The sequence below is a fragment of the Vicugna pacos genome, chromosome 16 (assembly GCF_048564905.1).
Source record: "Vicugna pacos chromosome 16, VicPac4, whole genome shotgun sequence".
Classification (NCBI taxonomy): Eukaryota; Metazoa; Chordata; class Mammalia; order Artiodactyla; family Camelidae; genus Vicugna; species Vicugna pacos.
The window spans coordinates 5,178,694-5,193,529 of NC_133002.1; the positions used below are offsets into that span (position 1 = coordinate 5,178,694).

Sequence of the window (14,836 nt, forward strand, 5' to 3'; positions counted from 1 at the left end):
TGTAGGTCAGGACCAGCAATGCCAGTGCCAGCCCCAGGGAGCTTCCAAACCTGTATGGATTGAGAGTCTGCTCCATGCTCTGTGCTGTCTGGACGCTTGATGTCCCTGGGGTTGGCTTCCAGGAAGCCGATGGAGTTTAGTGTGCAGGACGTTTACTAAGGAGTTCCTCTAGGACCAACACCTGTGGCGGGGAGGGGACGGAAACAGGATTGCAAAGAGGGAGAAGTGGATGGCCTCACGGGCCCAGTGGTAACCTCCACTGGCCCCACTGTTTCAAGTTCTGCACCTGGAGTGGCTCTTTGGAGTCACCCTAAATTGGGGCCCCCCCTTTATCCTCCCCATTGATCGATCAGTCATTAGCTGGGGGCCTACAGAAACGAGTGTGACCTTGAATGAAGAGGCTTCCTCTCCCTGGAGACATCAACAACTGAAGATGTCTGCCCTCAGCACCCAGTGCTGGGACACGGCGTCCCTTGAAGGGGGCTCTGAACTGTGCATCACAGCGTCCACCACTGGCAGGAAACAGATGAAAAAACCCTGTCCTGAAGCAGCTGCTCCACTGGGAGTTTATGTTCTAAAGGTTGCTCTCAGGATTAAATGAGATCATAGATATAAAGGGCCTTGTGTAACAGGGTAGGTATGCAAATAGTGCTAGCTAAAGGGAGTTAAAGAGATCAGAGATTACCAGGTCCAAGGAGTTAGAGGAAGAGCATCTAATTTGCAGAGGGGACTCAGCTGTCTGCTGGTGTCTGGATCCTCTGTCTGCACCCCAGGCTGTGACGGAGTCAGGCGTTCCTGTCCTGACGGGGTCCTGCACCTCTTGAGTCTTTCCTCACTTTGTAAATAAAACCCTGGCATCAGGCCCCTTCAGACCCCACCCAGGACGGCAGCCAGGCGCTGCCTGAGGGCTCCCTTCCGCTGGAGGTGCCTGGGATGATGGGCGGGAGCAGGACTGCAGGAAGGGAGCCCTGGCACGTCCAGCTCAGCTGGGGGCGGGGGGTGCGCGGGGGGGGGGGCAGGCGGAGACCAAGAGAGAAAGATAAAGAGATTTCCTTGGCACCGGCCTCTCCCAATTCGTTGGAAAACAGTGGGGAGGAAATCCACTGGCAGAAGGGCCTGCTCCAACGCCCTCTTGGAGGCGGCCGGGCTGCCCTCCGCACGCGGAGCCCCATAGACCGGAATCACCTATTCCGGGAGGGAAAACCCATTGACCTGTCTGCCAGCAGTTCCTGGAAGTTGTGGCTGGCTGGAGGGAGAGGGAGGGTGGCAGGGAGGAGGAAGGGGTGGTGGTTTCCCCTGGGGTAGGTGGGGTGGGGGTAGGGCCATCAGACCTAGGAAATCCAAATACACGGCACCTAGCGCAATGGAATTTTCAAATTGTCGATGAAAAGTTAATCAGTGGGTCTAAGAAAGAAATGGAAAATTTTATTCGAGCCAAATTTGAGGATTATAACCTGGGAAGAACATCTCAGAAAGCTCTTCTGAGAACTGTTCTGCTGGTTAGAAATCAAGGCACAGTTTTATTTTTTTTGAGACCAAGGGTTTTACATCCAATGACGGATTATTGGCAGTTTACATAATCCCGATCTAAGCATCATCCTGCTGGGTCATGTTACCCCTTACAAGATCAAGAAGAAATGTTATCTTTTAAGGAGCTGTCTTGCTGATGCTAGAATATTGCTCTTTATGGCTGAGCAGGTGTTCCTGCTGATGGGGGAGTTCTGGTCCACGCACAATGCAGATACATAAGGCACAGTGCGGCGAGAGGAGGCCAAAGGGCAGAGAATGTTTTATGTCTAAATTTTTTCTTGTCTTGCCATCAAATATGAATTTTATTCCACAAGATAAACAACAAATAATGTTTTAGTGTAAGTGGGCCCCATGCAACTTGCAGTGGATATACTCATACTAAAATTTCTTTGTTCTTTATCTGAAATTCAGATTTATCCGGCAACCCCAGGTGGGTACAGACCATGTGCTGGGGAAAGCCTGCAGCAAACCTGGATGGGAGAGGCCTGCTGGCAGACAGCAGGGACAGAGCCCCTGCTGGAGAGGGGGACACATCCGAGGGCGAGTGGGTAATCAAGTCTCCTGGGGAAGGGGAAGCGGGAGGAGAGGGGCTGGAGGAAGGTGAGCTGGGAACCCAGGCCCCAGCCCAGTCAATTATGCAGCAAGAAAACAGGCGCCCACCCTGACCCCAGCCAACAAGGCAGGACCGGAGAGCTGCAGGGCCGCCTGGGCGTCCACTGGTCCCCTTGGCTCCTCATGATGCCCTGGGTGACCCTGGGCTACTCTGGGCAACGGTCAGACTGGGAGGTCTGGCTCAGTGGGCTGCTCCGTGTACGGGTGGGTGGGGTGGAGTGCAGGGGTGGAGGTGCCCCTGAGTGTCTGAGCAGAGAGGCAGCCCCGTGGAGACGGTGGCTTCTGCCCCGACTGCTACCCCGCCGGGCACTGGCTGCCGACCCCAGAGGCGAACCAGTGCATCACTACTCAGAACTCCAACCTCGGCCCCTTATTCCCTACCCCCATCCCCAGAAGCAGCCAGTTTTCCCCATCTGTAGGCCCTACCCATCCTTCAGTGCTGTCTGTAATAGAAAGAATCATAATAATAACCATGAATTGTGAAATACAGCCTCTTGGCTGGGCATCTTTGTCCACCTTCACAGCGACCCTCTGAGGTAAGTCCCGTCCTCGTCCCCATCCTACAGATGCAGAAACAGGCTGGGAAAGGTGAATTAAATTACCAAAGTCGGCTCACCAAGTCAGTAGGGGAAAGGGACTCAGGCCCAGGTCTGTGCGCGTCCCCCCCACGGCCTATATTTTGTAGACCTGCTGCTACGTGTCTGCCCCTCAGTCAGGAGTCTTGGGGGACAGGCACAGACTGGGTTTTTGCTCCCTGAATCTTCAGTCCCCGGCACGGAGGAAGTGATAACGTTTGTTGAAAGACAAATCTTGTGGAAAGAACAATCTTGTTCCAGAACATCCCCACGTCCCTTCTCTGTCCCCTGGGCCTCTCCCCACCCTCCCAGGCTTTGCAGCCGCCAGCACTTGGCATAGGAGGAGCCAGTCTCGCTGGGACTAGGCCTCTGAGGAAGGAACTGGCTTGTGACTTGTCTGTCCTGTAGCTCCCTCCAAAGGAAGCCCCTCCCCGGGAGCAGGGGGGCCAGGGACATGCCCTTAGTCCCTAGAGGAGATAATGCCTTTGTCCCTATTCAGATAAACAAACAGAGCTGCTAGAACTCGTGTAAGGCAAGGTGCTGGAGCAGCGCCCCACCCACAGACAGAGGCCTGGCCTTCCTCCCAAGGTCACCAGCAGGAGCTTGAGCTCTGCAAGGCCCCCAGCAGGAGCCTGAGCTCTGCAAGGCCCAGTCAGATAGAAGGGCCAAGCGTAGCCCATTTTGCAGATGGATAAACTGGGGCCCAGAGCGGGGAAGCCACATGTCCATTCCTACAAGCTTACCAACTTCCCTCCCTCTTCCTATCCCCAAGGAACCCACAGAAGCATGGAGCCTCAGGGTCACAGCACGCTGGGGCACCGTTCACAGTGTGGTCCCTGGACGGGCACCCCCTGGGGTCTAGTGATGCAGCAGCCTTTCCACATGCGCGTGCATGTGTGCACGTCCACCATCACCACCCTTGACCCTGGGCCCCCCCAGACCCTTCTACTTTCCCCTTTCCCCCACTTCCCTTACCCCCTCCCTGCACTGTCAGATCAGAGCCACAGGAAGCAGGGCCAGCAAGTGTGCAAACTGAGAGCCAAGATGGGGAAGTTTATTCTCTAAGAACCATCTAAACACATGGGGAATATTTTTAGTCCCTGGCTCCCACCCAGATGCCAAATCTAAACAGGGGGCCAGGGAGACAGCCTGCCAGGCAGGCGGAGCAGCACGTGGTAACAGGGTGGGACAGGGTGCTGCAGACCCCACCCTGCCCCTGGCCCAGAAGTCGGATGATTGTCAAAGGAGAAAGCTGGCCTTGGAGCCAAGGAGGTGCAGGGAAGTGACCCCAGGTTCTGAAAAGTCCGTTAACCCCTCTCTGTGCCTTGGTGTCCTCACTCATGGGACGGGAGAAACACCACCCCCATAGGATTGTTCTAAAGCTCGTGGCCAGCACCAGCGGGCATCCAGTGAATGTGCATCGTGGTCTGTGCTGGGAACTGCAGACCCCAGAGAAGTCAGATTGTGGCCCAAACTATCAGCCACTGAGCCTTCCCCCGGCCTGGCCAGCTGCACTGAAGTGTGTGTGTGTGTGTGTGTGTGTGTGTGTATCGATGGGGAGAGCTGTGTCAGGGGCCAGGCCAGGCTGGGCACAGGGAACTTAGAGCACCTTCTCCAGAGAGGGGGTCTGCAGTGGGAGCAGTGGTACAGCGGAGGGAGTGAAATTACCCAGAAGGGGAGGTTCTCAGAAACACACCCATCTGGGGTGACTGGCCAGGAGTGACCTTGCTGTGAGTCGCGCAGCGCTGACAGCACCTGCTCAGCCTCCAGGTGCAGGGAGGGCGGGCAGATCTCTGGGCCCTGGATAAGCTATGCCCATTCCGGCTCCCACTGGCCAGGTTAATATTACTGTGGGGTCAGAGGGACAGGGGAGAGTAGTCCGCCCTCTGCCTGGGGTGGGAGAGGCCAAGGCTCCCCTAATCTCTTGCAAAGAGCTAGGACTTCCTGGTTCTGCTGCCACCTTACTCACTGAATGTTGCCTTGAGGGCAGGGACGGGGTGGAGGTTAGGGGGTGTAGCTGGGGAGGAGGAGGGGCAGTTCAGACCTCTGAGAGCCCTCAGCTGGCAAGGGGGAGGGGGTGGGGTGCGGCTTAGCGCTTAGATCCCCCGCAGGCTGCAGGCTGCGTGGGAACCAAAGAGAACAGGTTCGTGTCCACACACCCCCTGCTGACACAAGCTGCCTGCTGTTGCCATAGTGATAGTAATGCCACCCCCCCCTCGGCTGTGTGGCCACCAGTGAAGGGACGGGGGTGCTTATTCTTGGTCACGAAGGGGAAGAGGGAGGGGGAGGCTCCCGTGGAGGGCGAGCAGTCCTTCCCTGCCCCCAGCTGGGGGTGTCCCGGGAGTCTGAGGGTATGGGAGTGGGAGAAGGCTTAGAGGTCCCCTCCGACCCGCTCCCCCTCCGGAGACCAGCAGCAAGCAAGTGCCCGCCTGGCTCCACATCTTCCATGGGACGCTCATCACCTCCGGACCAGAAGCTTCTTAGACAGGTGGTCCCCACACCAATTGACCTGGCCTGGCCCCAGGACTCCTCTTCACCCAGCAAGGCCAGTTCTTGGCCTCTTCCCCTCGTTTCACTCTCCTCCCAAACTCCAGCCCTGCCCTGGGTGGTGAGGTCCCAGGTCCTGCGGCCCCATTACCCCTGGCTCCCGGGCTGGGCTTGGCTTGAGACAAGTCCATGCGGCCCTTATATCTTTCTCCCCTGGTTTTCTGGACCTTCCTCTCTGCACCTGCAGCCTCCTAGTCTCCTGATCTCCTTGAGCCCCAGAAAGGGAAAAACCATTAGAAACACAATCTTGGAGCGGTGGGGCTGCCTTCACTGACAGCAACTAAGTACAAGGGCCAAATGCCCTTGGATTCACCTGTGACCCATCAGCTCCTGGAGACAGCAGCGAGCTCCTCTAACTGCCCCCTGCCCCTCACCCCTGCAGCCCCTGTACCGCAGCCCCCCACCCCCACACACTCGGCCTCTCCTTGCTCCCCTCCCCTCCCCCTCTCCTCCTCTCCCCCTGCCTCACCTTCCTCCTCCCTCCCCTCCCCCCTTCCTCCTCTCCCCTCTACCATCCTCTCTCCTCTCTCAGCTGCTCTCTCTTGCTTTCTCCCTCCCTCCCTCCACTCCTCGCTGGCCTCCCTGCGCGTCCTCTGACAGGCCCACTCCCCTCCATGCATGAACACTCGCTGGCCTCCTGATGGCCTCCCTTCCTGGCTTCCTTCAAGTCTTCAAGCTGCACCTGCCTTCCCTGACCACCTTCCCTTCCTGCTTTAGCTTTCCCGTGGCTCTCACCACCTTCTGCCTTCTGACATTGAACAACGTGACACCGTATAATGTGTCTGTTTTATTTATAGTGTCTCCCGTGAGACTGTGAACTCCAGGAGGACAGGCATTTTTGTCTGTCTTATCCCCAGTGCCTAGAACATAGATGCTCAAGAAATCCCTTGAGGCAAATAAATGGTCCCCATCACCCACCCCACCTAGGCTACACCCTCACAGGACCCACACCCTCCACTCATCGTCCTCACGCAGAGCAGAAAGCGCTGGCTGGTCTCAGGTGGCTCGGCCATGGCCTCTCCGTGTGGCCTCTGTCCAGCCTCTTCTCCTTTCTGGGCCTCAGCTTCCCTCCCCCGTTTTATAATGGAGAGGATGGCCTGGAACTTCTCCAGCTTTCACTGTGTTGGAGCTTTGAGGTCCCTTCTGAATCTTCCCAAGTCAGGGGTCAACAGGGAATTCACAAGGGTTGGAGGGGGGCCTGGTGGTCCCTGCTCAGAAGAAATCTCCAGGCCCTACGGCCCCTACCCTGGCACCGACCGGGTGGGTTGAGGGGAACAGCAGCAGTAGCAGCGGGAACTATAAACAGACTTGAGGAAGATTTCTCCAAAAATATATCCATATTTTAATCACCATCCAAGTCCAACCTGGGAAGCCTGAGGAACACAAGCCAAAGATCACTTAAGGGCCGAGACCAGAGGTCAAGTGTCCAGAAGTGAGCCATCATCGGAGGAAGCCCGCCGTCAGGCAGGTGAGCGTGGGGGCCAGCAGGGCGGGCAGCGACCAGGGCAGCAGCCGCCCGGGGGCCTGGGACCGGTAAACCACGCGCTGCCCCCGGGGCTGCAGGGGCCTGATGTTGTCGGTCATTTTCTGATTGTCGTCATAGTACAGGTTGTTGGAGAATGCAAGGATCTGTGGAAGGCACAGGGCTCAAGTGGATATGCACTCCCTGCTGTGTGACGTCAGGCCAGTCACTTTGCCTCTCTGAGCCCCCTGGGGTTTTTGTGCAGAGGAAAAGGATACGGGATGCAAAGTGCTTCAGTGTGGGCTTAGCTCCCGTTAGCTTCCCTCAGCCAAGTGGACTCAAACCTCACGGTTTTGAGGGTCTACCATTACTATCACCATCATCACTATCACCAGAGAACAGTGGTTCTCAGACTTGAGTCTGCATTAGCCTCACCTTCCGTGCTTGTCTGGCCTTGGATTGCCGGGCCCACCCGCAAGGGATCGTTTCTGGGAAGCCAGGCAGTGGGAGGCTGCAACCCCTGCCTGGACCTCTGTACCTGGTCCTTGTCGAGCTGGATGGGCTCCTGGAACACCGTCCAGACCACCGTCTCGTCACAGCCGGGCGTGGTGAGCGAGCCCAGGTAGCGGAAGTACCGCCTCAGTTTCTCCTGTTTGGGGAGCAGCTCTAGGAGGCTGATGCTGTTTCTCATCGTGGTGTTGGTATCTGGCGGGACAGCAGTTACTCCCTCACACCTCACTCTCAGAGTCCAAGCCACCGCACCATCCGGACTGTCCTTTGTTGAAAGAAGTCTCCTCCCCTCGCCTCGACCCCTGCCTCCCCCGCCTCACCATCCTGACTCACTGGGTCTGGAGATGTTGGACAGCACGTCCACCAGGGGTTGGAAGTTCTCATTCCTGGCTCCAGCCTGGAAAGGGAGGGAAGGGGGCTTAAGAGAGGCTTGTGGGCAGCCGGTGGTGACCACCAGTTCATTCTGGTCTGGGTTGGGGCAGGCGGGCAGCTTCTGGGACTGAGCCCCTGAGAGACTCTGGGCACCCTGCCTGGGAGTGTACAAGCCACAGAAACAGAGGGCAAGGTGGGGCCTCCCCAGCGCCCTTCTGCCTTCCTGAGACCCCAGGTCTCTGGATTCTGAGAAGCAGCCCCGTGGGCCCTGGGAGATGGTGGCTCACCTCCACCATGAAGGCCAGCACTGCAATCTCATCTTTGGAGTCCTGGGCTTTTGCATTCCTTGATGTCCCCGTCTCCTTCTCATGCACTATGTGCATCTGTTGGGGTCGGGGGAGAACCTGTGAGGGTGCTGGACCACCCTTCTCACCCAAGGCAGGCATACCCAGAGCCCAGCCAAGGCACGGACCTGGGAAGAGGTCCCTCACCTCCATGGCAAACCGATCCCCATCCAAGCTGTGCTCTGAGCCCCAGTCCAGCACCTCGGACCAGTGCAGGTGCAGCTGCTTCGCCCGGTACCGGGCGGCCAGTCCTCCTTCAGCAATTGTGGCCTCGTCCCCCAGCAACACCATCACTGGAGGGCACAGGAGGGGGCAGTCCTTGCACCGCCTCTCCTAGCCTCTCCCAGCCTCCTCATCCCAGTTCCACCCAGGCAGAACCTCCTCTCCCCTGTCCCACATATCATGGGCTACTGGCCTGGGCCTAGAGCAACAGACTGAGTGGGACAGCCCGGGACCGCCCCTTGACCTCCTCTCTGGTCTCCCCGCCTGCCTCTTCCTCTACACACCCCCACTGCCCAAATGTGCAGTGCATCCTGGCCCCGCCCCTGCTCCCACCCTCTCCGTACATAGATGGTGCCCCAGTGATCTCAGGGCCATGTCCAAACTCCTCAGCCCTGGGCGGACTGCCACGAGCCCAGCTCACCTGACCTGGGCTGGCTCCGGGCCCTTCTGGCTTTGCTCTGTCCTCTGTGCCCACGGGGCCACGTGCAGCCCTCTGAACACCCTAAGCTGTTTCATGCCTCCCCGTCTTTGCACATGTTGTTCCTTCTTCCTTCAACATGTCCCCTCCCCCATCCCCAGACTGGTCTGATTCAAGACTGAAAATACTGTGACAGCCTGCTTCCTCCTCCCCTCCCCTCAAGGCTTTTCAGCCTCTCCTTGGCAAAGGTGGACCAGGGCCAGTACATCTTCCCAGGAGGAACCCAACCCTCCAGTCCTCCAGAAACTCCGGGGTCCCAGGACCAGGTACCCCTGCCACCTGGGGTCTCCATCCCACCCACGTGAGACCTACCTGTGTGCCCATTGTTTTGGACAGTCCACTTTTGCTTCTTGTCATAGCCAGAGAAGGAGAAGGGCCTCAGGTTTAGGTCCACCTCCGTCTTGGCAGTGGCGATGTTGATAGGGGACTGGTGGTCCATCTGACAGCTATCGCCCCACAGGTCTGGCCCTGAGCAGGGAGGGAGTGGGCGCTGGGAGTCAGGGGCTCCTGGCAGTAGGGCGTGGCGTTCTCTGCCCCACTCAGATCAGGCCGTCTTCGGAAAGCTGGCAGGCTGGGCTGCGGGATGCCCGCGCAGAACTCTGCCCTCACCCTCCCTGGGCCTTCCTCTTCAGACACACATGCTCACCTGGGCAACTGTTCTTTGGACTTTTTCAAACACTACCCACCCCCCACCCCCGTCCCGTCACCTACCCACCCCTCTACTCTCACTCCCAGGCCCCATCCACCTGGTGTTGGAGGTCCCTGGGGTGCAGGGAGCCAGGCTCCCCAGGGAATGATTCCCTGCCTCCTAGCCCTCAGATAATTCTTAGTGTCCCATCCTGAGGTCCTTTAAAAGGCTGTCACCAGAGTTCTTTCACAGCCGAGCATCTGAGGTGGTCGCCCATCCCAGAGCTCACAACCTGTTCCCCGACAGTCCTGCCCCGAGCCTGGCTGTGTGTGTGTGTGTGTGTGTGTGTGTGTGTGTGTGTGTGTGTGTGTGTCTGGAATAGGACCAACTCTTGATTTCATTATGAGAGAGAGCAAAATGCATTTCTCCCTTTGCTGCTGCTGCTGCTGATTTATTTTACAGCCCTTGTGATGACAGAGATGATGACAGGAGGTACCAGTAAAGACTCACAGTCACTCCATGTTCCCTGTTCCGTGAGCATCAGGAGTGGGTGAGTATGTGTGCGTGCACGTGTGTGTGAGGAGATGATATCTGACTCGGGGCCACAGCACCCCTCCTCCTTCCCACCCTTGTGGGTCTCCATTTCAACCTGGACGGGCCCTGCCGCACAGAAGGACCTGTCCCCAGGACTGGCTGTACTTACCCAGGCAGGTGCAGTTGGAAGGCTTGACTTGATTCTGGTAGCACCAGTGTGATTCTGGAGCAGAGAGAGAAAGCGCATGAGGCCTGTGCATTTGTGTGTCAGTGTTTCTGGGTACACACACGTCTCTAAGAGTGCGGGTGAACTGTGTGCACACAAGCAACTGTGTGTGGGGGGGGGCGGGTATCCAGTGTGACAGAGGCTGGAAACATCGCAGTGCACCTTGGGATGGGGTGGAGCGTTCCTGGGGGTCAGAGACAGAGATCCCAGGGTAAGGAGGCTTAAGAGGAAAATGGAGGGATGGAGAAGGAGGTGGTCAAAGTAGCCTGGCCTCAGGTGTCCTTGACCCACAGCTGACCTACTGGTCCTCTTGCCCAGGGCATGGTCCTCATACACACATGGCCAAAGCAGCCAGCAGCCCTTGAGGGGCCCTCCAAGGCCGGTCAGCTCTACCCAGGGGCTACCCTGGACACTCTCCATCTGCTGCTCATCAGCCCCCCTCCCTCCTTGCATCCCCCACCTCAAACCTGGAAGGGAGGCTGTGGTCAGAGAGGAATAGGAGAGGGATCAGGGCCCCCAGACTCCCCTCCTAGGACAGTACAGCCATGTTCAGCCTGGCTGCCTTCCCAGAGTTGATGGGATGATGGGGGAGGTTCAGCCAACCCCTCCCTGGAACACACCCTCTTATGTTACTAAAACCCATTCTTGGCTAAACTTTCACAGTCCTGCAGGGAGGAAGGCAGCAGGCCTTCCCCCAGCCCCACCTCGAAGTCCTGGTGTTGGGGGCCAGACAGACTCAGGGCTCTAATCTCCGCTCTGCCTAAGGACAGCAGAACCAGCATCTCTGATAAAAGGCTGCACCACGGACAGACCGCACTAATGCGAAATGTTAATAGCAGGGCAGACTGTGCACTAGGGAACCCTCTCCTCTGGGCTTTCTGCTCGAGTTTTCAGTAAACCTGAAACTGCTCTAAAATTAGTCTATTGATTTAAAAGAAGACTGTGCCAGCAGGGTGGACAAAATGTTTGATCTGAGCCGGAATTCTAGCTGGGCCACTTGGGAGCTGTGCATTTAGAGGCAAGTCACTTAATCTCTCTGGGCCTCAGTTTTGCCATCTGTAAAGCAGAACTAGTACCACCCACCACATAGGACTGTGGTGAGGAGTAAATGAGAGATGGTAGAGAGTGTTCCAGGCAGCCTGGAATTTAGTCAAATCCCTGACAAATCCTTCCCTTCCCCTTGCGTCCCTCTCCCCCTCCCTCCCTCCCTCCCTCCATCCTTCCAACCTCCTGTCAGGGCGCAGATGGCCAAAGTCGGGGTGGGGGGTTGCAGAGAGAAGACAAACGAAGTGAGCTGGAAAGAACTCAGGGATGAGGAAATTGCTAAGAAAAGCACGGCTTCCAGCTCAGCCTCATCTAGCCTCTGAGCACATCCATCCCCACCCAACCCCACCTCCTCTGGGGTCCCTGCAATAGGGATGGGTGGGGAGGGGGTGGGAGGAAGGCCCGGAGGGAGGGTGAGCACCTACAGGAAACGGGCCACCCCTATGGTCTGGGTCTGAACCCCTCAGAGTCACCTTGGGTTTGGAGTTTCCCAGCTCTGGATCAAAGACTCTGTATCAAAGACTACTAGCCAGCACCGGTCTCTTTCAGAGATGTTTGGTCCCTGCCCCACACCAGTCCATCCCCTGCCTGGGGACAGGGCTCTGCTGCCCCTGGGAGTTGCTGCATCTGGGGAAGCCCTATGAAGGTCAACTCCGCAAAGGGCATCAGCCCCGCTCTGCACGTGAGCAGAGCTCTGACACTGGAGCCCGCTCACTGGGCCTCCAGTCCTGGCTCAGACTCTTACTTAACCCATGCAGGAGAGTTCATTAACTTTTCTGAGCCCACATTCTGCATTAGGCAGAAGGAGCTGTCACCGAACTCCCAGGGCCACGGTGGAGGAGGCACAGGATAGGAGGTCATTTGCATCTGTGAAAGGCTCCTGTGTCTTCACCTCTCAGAGGTCCTGCAGGCAGAAGGGGCCTCTGAGGTTGAGCTGGCTCCTCCTCTGGACTGAGGTCCAAGGGAAGCCATTCTAGCCGAAGCCTTGTTTGAGCCAGAATCCTCAGGAGCCAGCTGGGACGGGTGGAACCCCCTCAGCCTCCCAGGAGCCCATCTGGTCCAGGTTGAGGTTTTCCTAGGAACTGGCTCTTCCCTGCCTCTGACTTTGGCTCCTAGGTTTGTAATAGTGACCTCTGCTCCACTGTCTTAATCACAGAGACTTTCTATCTGCTTGGTTGATTGCTCTTGTAACTACACTCTTCAGGAAACAGAAGCCAGGAAAACATGATGTTGATGAGATCAAGGCAAGGAACTGGGTCTATGTCCAAAGGCTGAAGGTAAGGGCTGATATTTAGGCAAGAGGTGGCAGGGCTCGGGTTCCTGTACCAGTTCATGAGAAGGCAACCCTTGCAGATAATTACCAGCCAGCTGTCCTGAGTCATTTCCAAGAGGAACTGGGAGGGAGAGGAGCTACCCGTAGGTCTTGGCTCCAAGCTCTGAGTTTTACCTCGTCTGTCTGCCCTGATCAGGGATGGCATGAGAGAAATAGCAACCATTGCCAATCACCTGGCCGTGGTCCCCCACCCTTGACTTGCCCATCACCCTAGCCCCCTTCTTTAGAGATGCCTGAAGAAATTCCCTCTGTGGACCTTGCTCACCCCACCCTCCACTCCAGGGGAAGGGAGGAATCTTGGAAACCAGCTCAGCGAAACCCAAATATGCCCTGGGCAAAGTCTCAGCAGCTCCTGGCCAGGTCTGGGACTCTGAAGGAGCCTCCAACCTTCTCCCCTCCTCCTCTCCCTGGGGATGCTCTGGGGACTTCAAGGTGCAGCCTGGTCACTCTCCAGCCTCAGTTTCCCTAGGGGAGGAAATGAGGGGAGGAAGGCAGGACTTTGGGCAGCTCCCAGGCAGGAAGCCTCAGGGGGCGGCTGAGACAGATTCCTGGCTGGCTGGGCTGATGCCAGTGGTACAGCTGTCATAGCCGTGCAACATGCCGCACATATACCACACCAAGCACTTACATCCACTGTCTTATCTGAATTCTTAGAAGGACACCTGAAGTTAGAATTACTTTCTGTTTTGTAAGTGATGAAACCGAGGTTGGCTTACCCAAGCCAACACAGCTACAAAGCAGCCAAATTAATTACAAAGCCTTTTCTCTTTCTGTCAGCCCAGCTGCTTAAGTAGGTTTCAAACCTCCAACCCTACAAATAAAATGTTTACATCCTGCGTTTTCTCCTTCTTCCTCTCCTAGGAAGAGGCTAGGAGTTTTTGCAAGATGCCCCCTCAGACCTCACAAGGGGCCAGTCAAGTCCCTCCTGCAAAGCGGCTCACAACTCCCTCCTTCTCTGCACCCTCACCCTTAACGCCTTGACTCCAAGGGAGGAACTGCTAGGTTTAGACAGGAGGTTTGGCCAGGTGGCCCCCAAGCACCATCCAAGGGGTAGCTGAGCTGGGGACTGGCAGGTAGGGGCCTCCTTCGAAGGCGATGGTTCCCTGTGGGGTCCTAGAAGGTGTCGGATCAGGTCCCTGTGTGCAGACTCCAGAGGCGCCTTTAGCTCCTTATCAAATATTAACACCCCTCTCCTGCCACCTCCCATCTAGGCGAATAATTAAGAGCTCGGCCTCACCATTAATCTTTAAACAAAAATCACCCTGGCCGGAAAGACTGGCTGGGCCGGGACCACGGGTCTCCAGAGGCCCCCCGCCAGGCTCCCAACGCAGTGCGGTGTCTCCGGAGGTGAAGGGCTCTGGCAGCCTCCGGGGAGAAAGGAACCCAGGGCGGGAAGCAGGGATGCCAGGGGAAGCGGGGATGCTAGGGCCCCACCGCGCCCAATTTGTTGTCCTTGCTCTGGGCCGGGGGCAGTCACCCAGCACTGAGCCCCCGTAAGATGGACAGCGACCCGCGACAGACCGAGGAGCACCAGAAAGGGCGCGACACTCCAAAAAGGGTGAGAAACGGAGGGGTGCGTGGAGGCGGCTCAGAGAGCATCCTCGCCAGGGACCCGCACTCCGCCGGGCTCTGCGCGCTGCAGCCGCGCACACGCGAGCGCTCGCTGCTCCGCGCCCGCCCCTCCCGGCCGCCCGCGCCGTCCGGATCGCCTGCGGGGCGCAGCCTCGGCGGACGGCACGGGGCGGGGGCGCCGAGGGGCCACCGAGGGGCCTCAGAGGGGTCCCGGGGCCGAAGCCCGCCTTCACCTGCGCGGGCCCAGGGCCGGGCGGCGGCGAGGGCCAGGAGCGCCAGCAGCAGCCGCATCCTGCGCAGGAGCGGAGACGCCGCGGAGCCGGGGGTCGCGCACCGAGGAGGCCGCCGGGGGTGCCGCGGTCATGCCGGCCGGGGTTTTATAGCGGAGCCGCGACGGGCGGGAGCCTCGGCAGCAGGACACCGGTAGCGGCTCCTCCCCCTGGCGGGGCCTCCCCTCCCCTCGCCCGTCCCTGATCTGAGACTCCGCTCCCCACCTTGCGCTCCCCACCCCCCGCCCCCACCCCCCGGCCACCTTTCACCCGGTGCGCCAGGCCCCCTCACCTATTGCGTCCTCCCCTCTCCTCCTTCCTCGCACCTCCCCCATCCCACACCTGGTTTCTAATTTGGGGACAGAGCAGTGACTCGCAAGGTACTTGATCCACACAAGAGTGGGTGCCCCGGATTCCTGCTTTCAATCGTTTTGGCGTGGACCCCCGCGCAGACTTCTCGCCTCGGGAGCAGCCCGTTGGGGTTAGGGGCTGGGGGAGTGGAGACAGCTTTGGAGGTCTGCCTTAGAAAGAGGCTGGTTTCTCTCTCTCTCCGGCAGTGATCGCTGATTCTCTGGTTC

General features: G+C 58.1%; 1 protein-coding gene across 1 annotated transcript; it reads right to left on the reverse strand.

The window, feature by feature from the left end:
- Positions 1–6,047: 6,047 nt before the first annotated feature.
- CA4 (carbonic anhydrase 4) lies at positions 6,048–14,358 on the reverse strand. Its single transcript, XM_072939989.1, has 8 exons — positions 14,223–14,358; positions 9,984–10,037; positions 8,965–9,120; positions 8,100–8,245; positions 7,896–7,991; positions 7,570–7,633; positions 7,265–7,431; positions 6,048–6,893 (listed from the first exon to the last, which is right to left on the reverse strand). Exons 1-8 carry the CDS (start codon positions 14,278–14,280, stop codon positions 6,705–6,707), a joined length of 930 nt encoding a protein of 309 aa, XP_072796090.1. The 5' UTR covers positions 14,281–14,358; the 3' UTR covers positions 6,048–6,704.
- Between the last annotated feature and the right edge of the window lie 478 nt (positions 14,359–14,836).

Coding starts and splice junctions, on each gene's coding strand:
- CA4 (XM_072939989.1), bottom strand. CDS start 14,280: ATGCGGCTGCTGCTGGCGCTCCTGGCCCTCGCCGCCGCCCGGCCCTGG. Junction 10,038..14,222: donor CCGGCCCTGGGCCCGCGCAG/GTGAAGGCGGGC, acceptor TCTCTGCTCCAG/AATCACACTGGTGCTACCAG. Junction 7,432..7,569: donor GTCCAACATCTCCAGACCCA/GTGAGTCAGGAT, acceptor CTGTCCCGCCAG/ATACCAACACCACGATGAGA.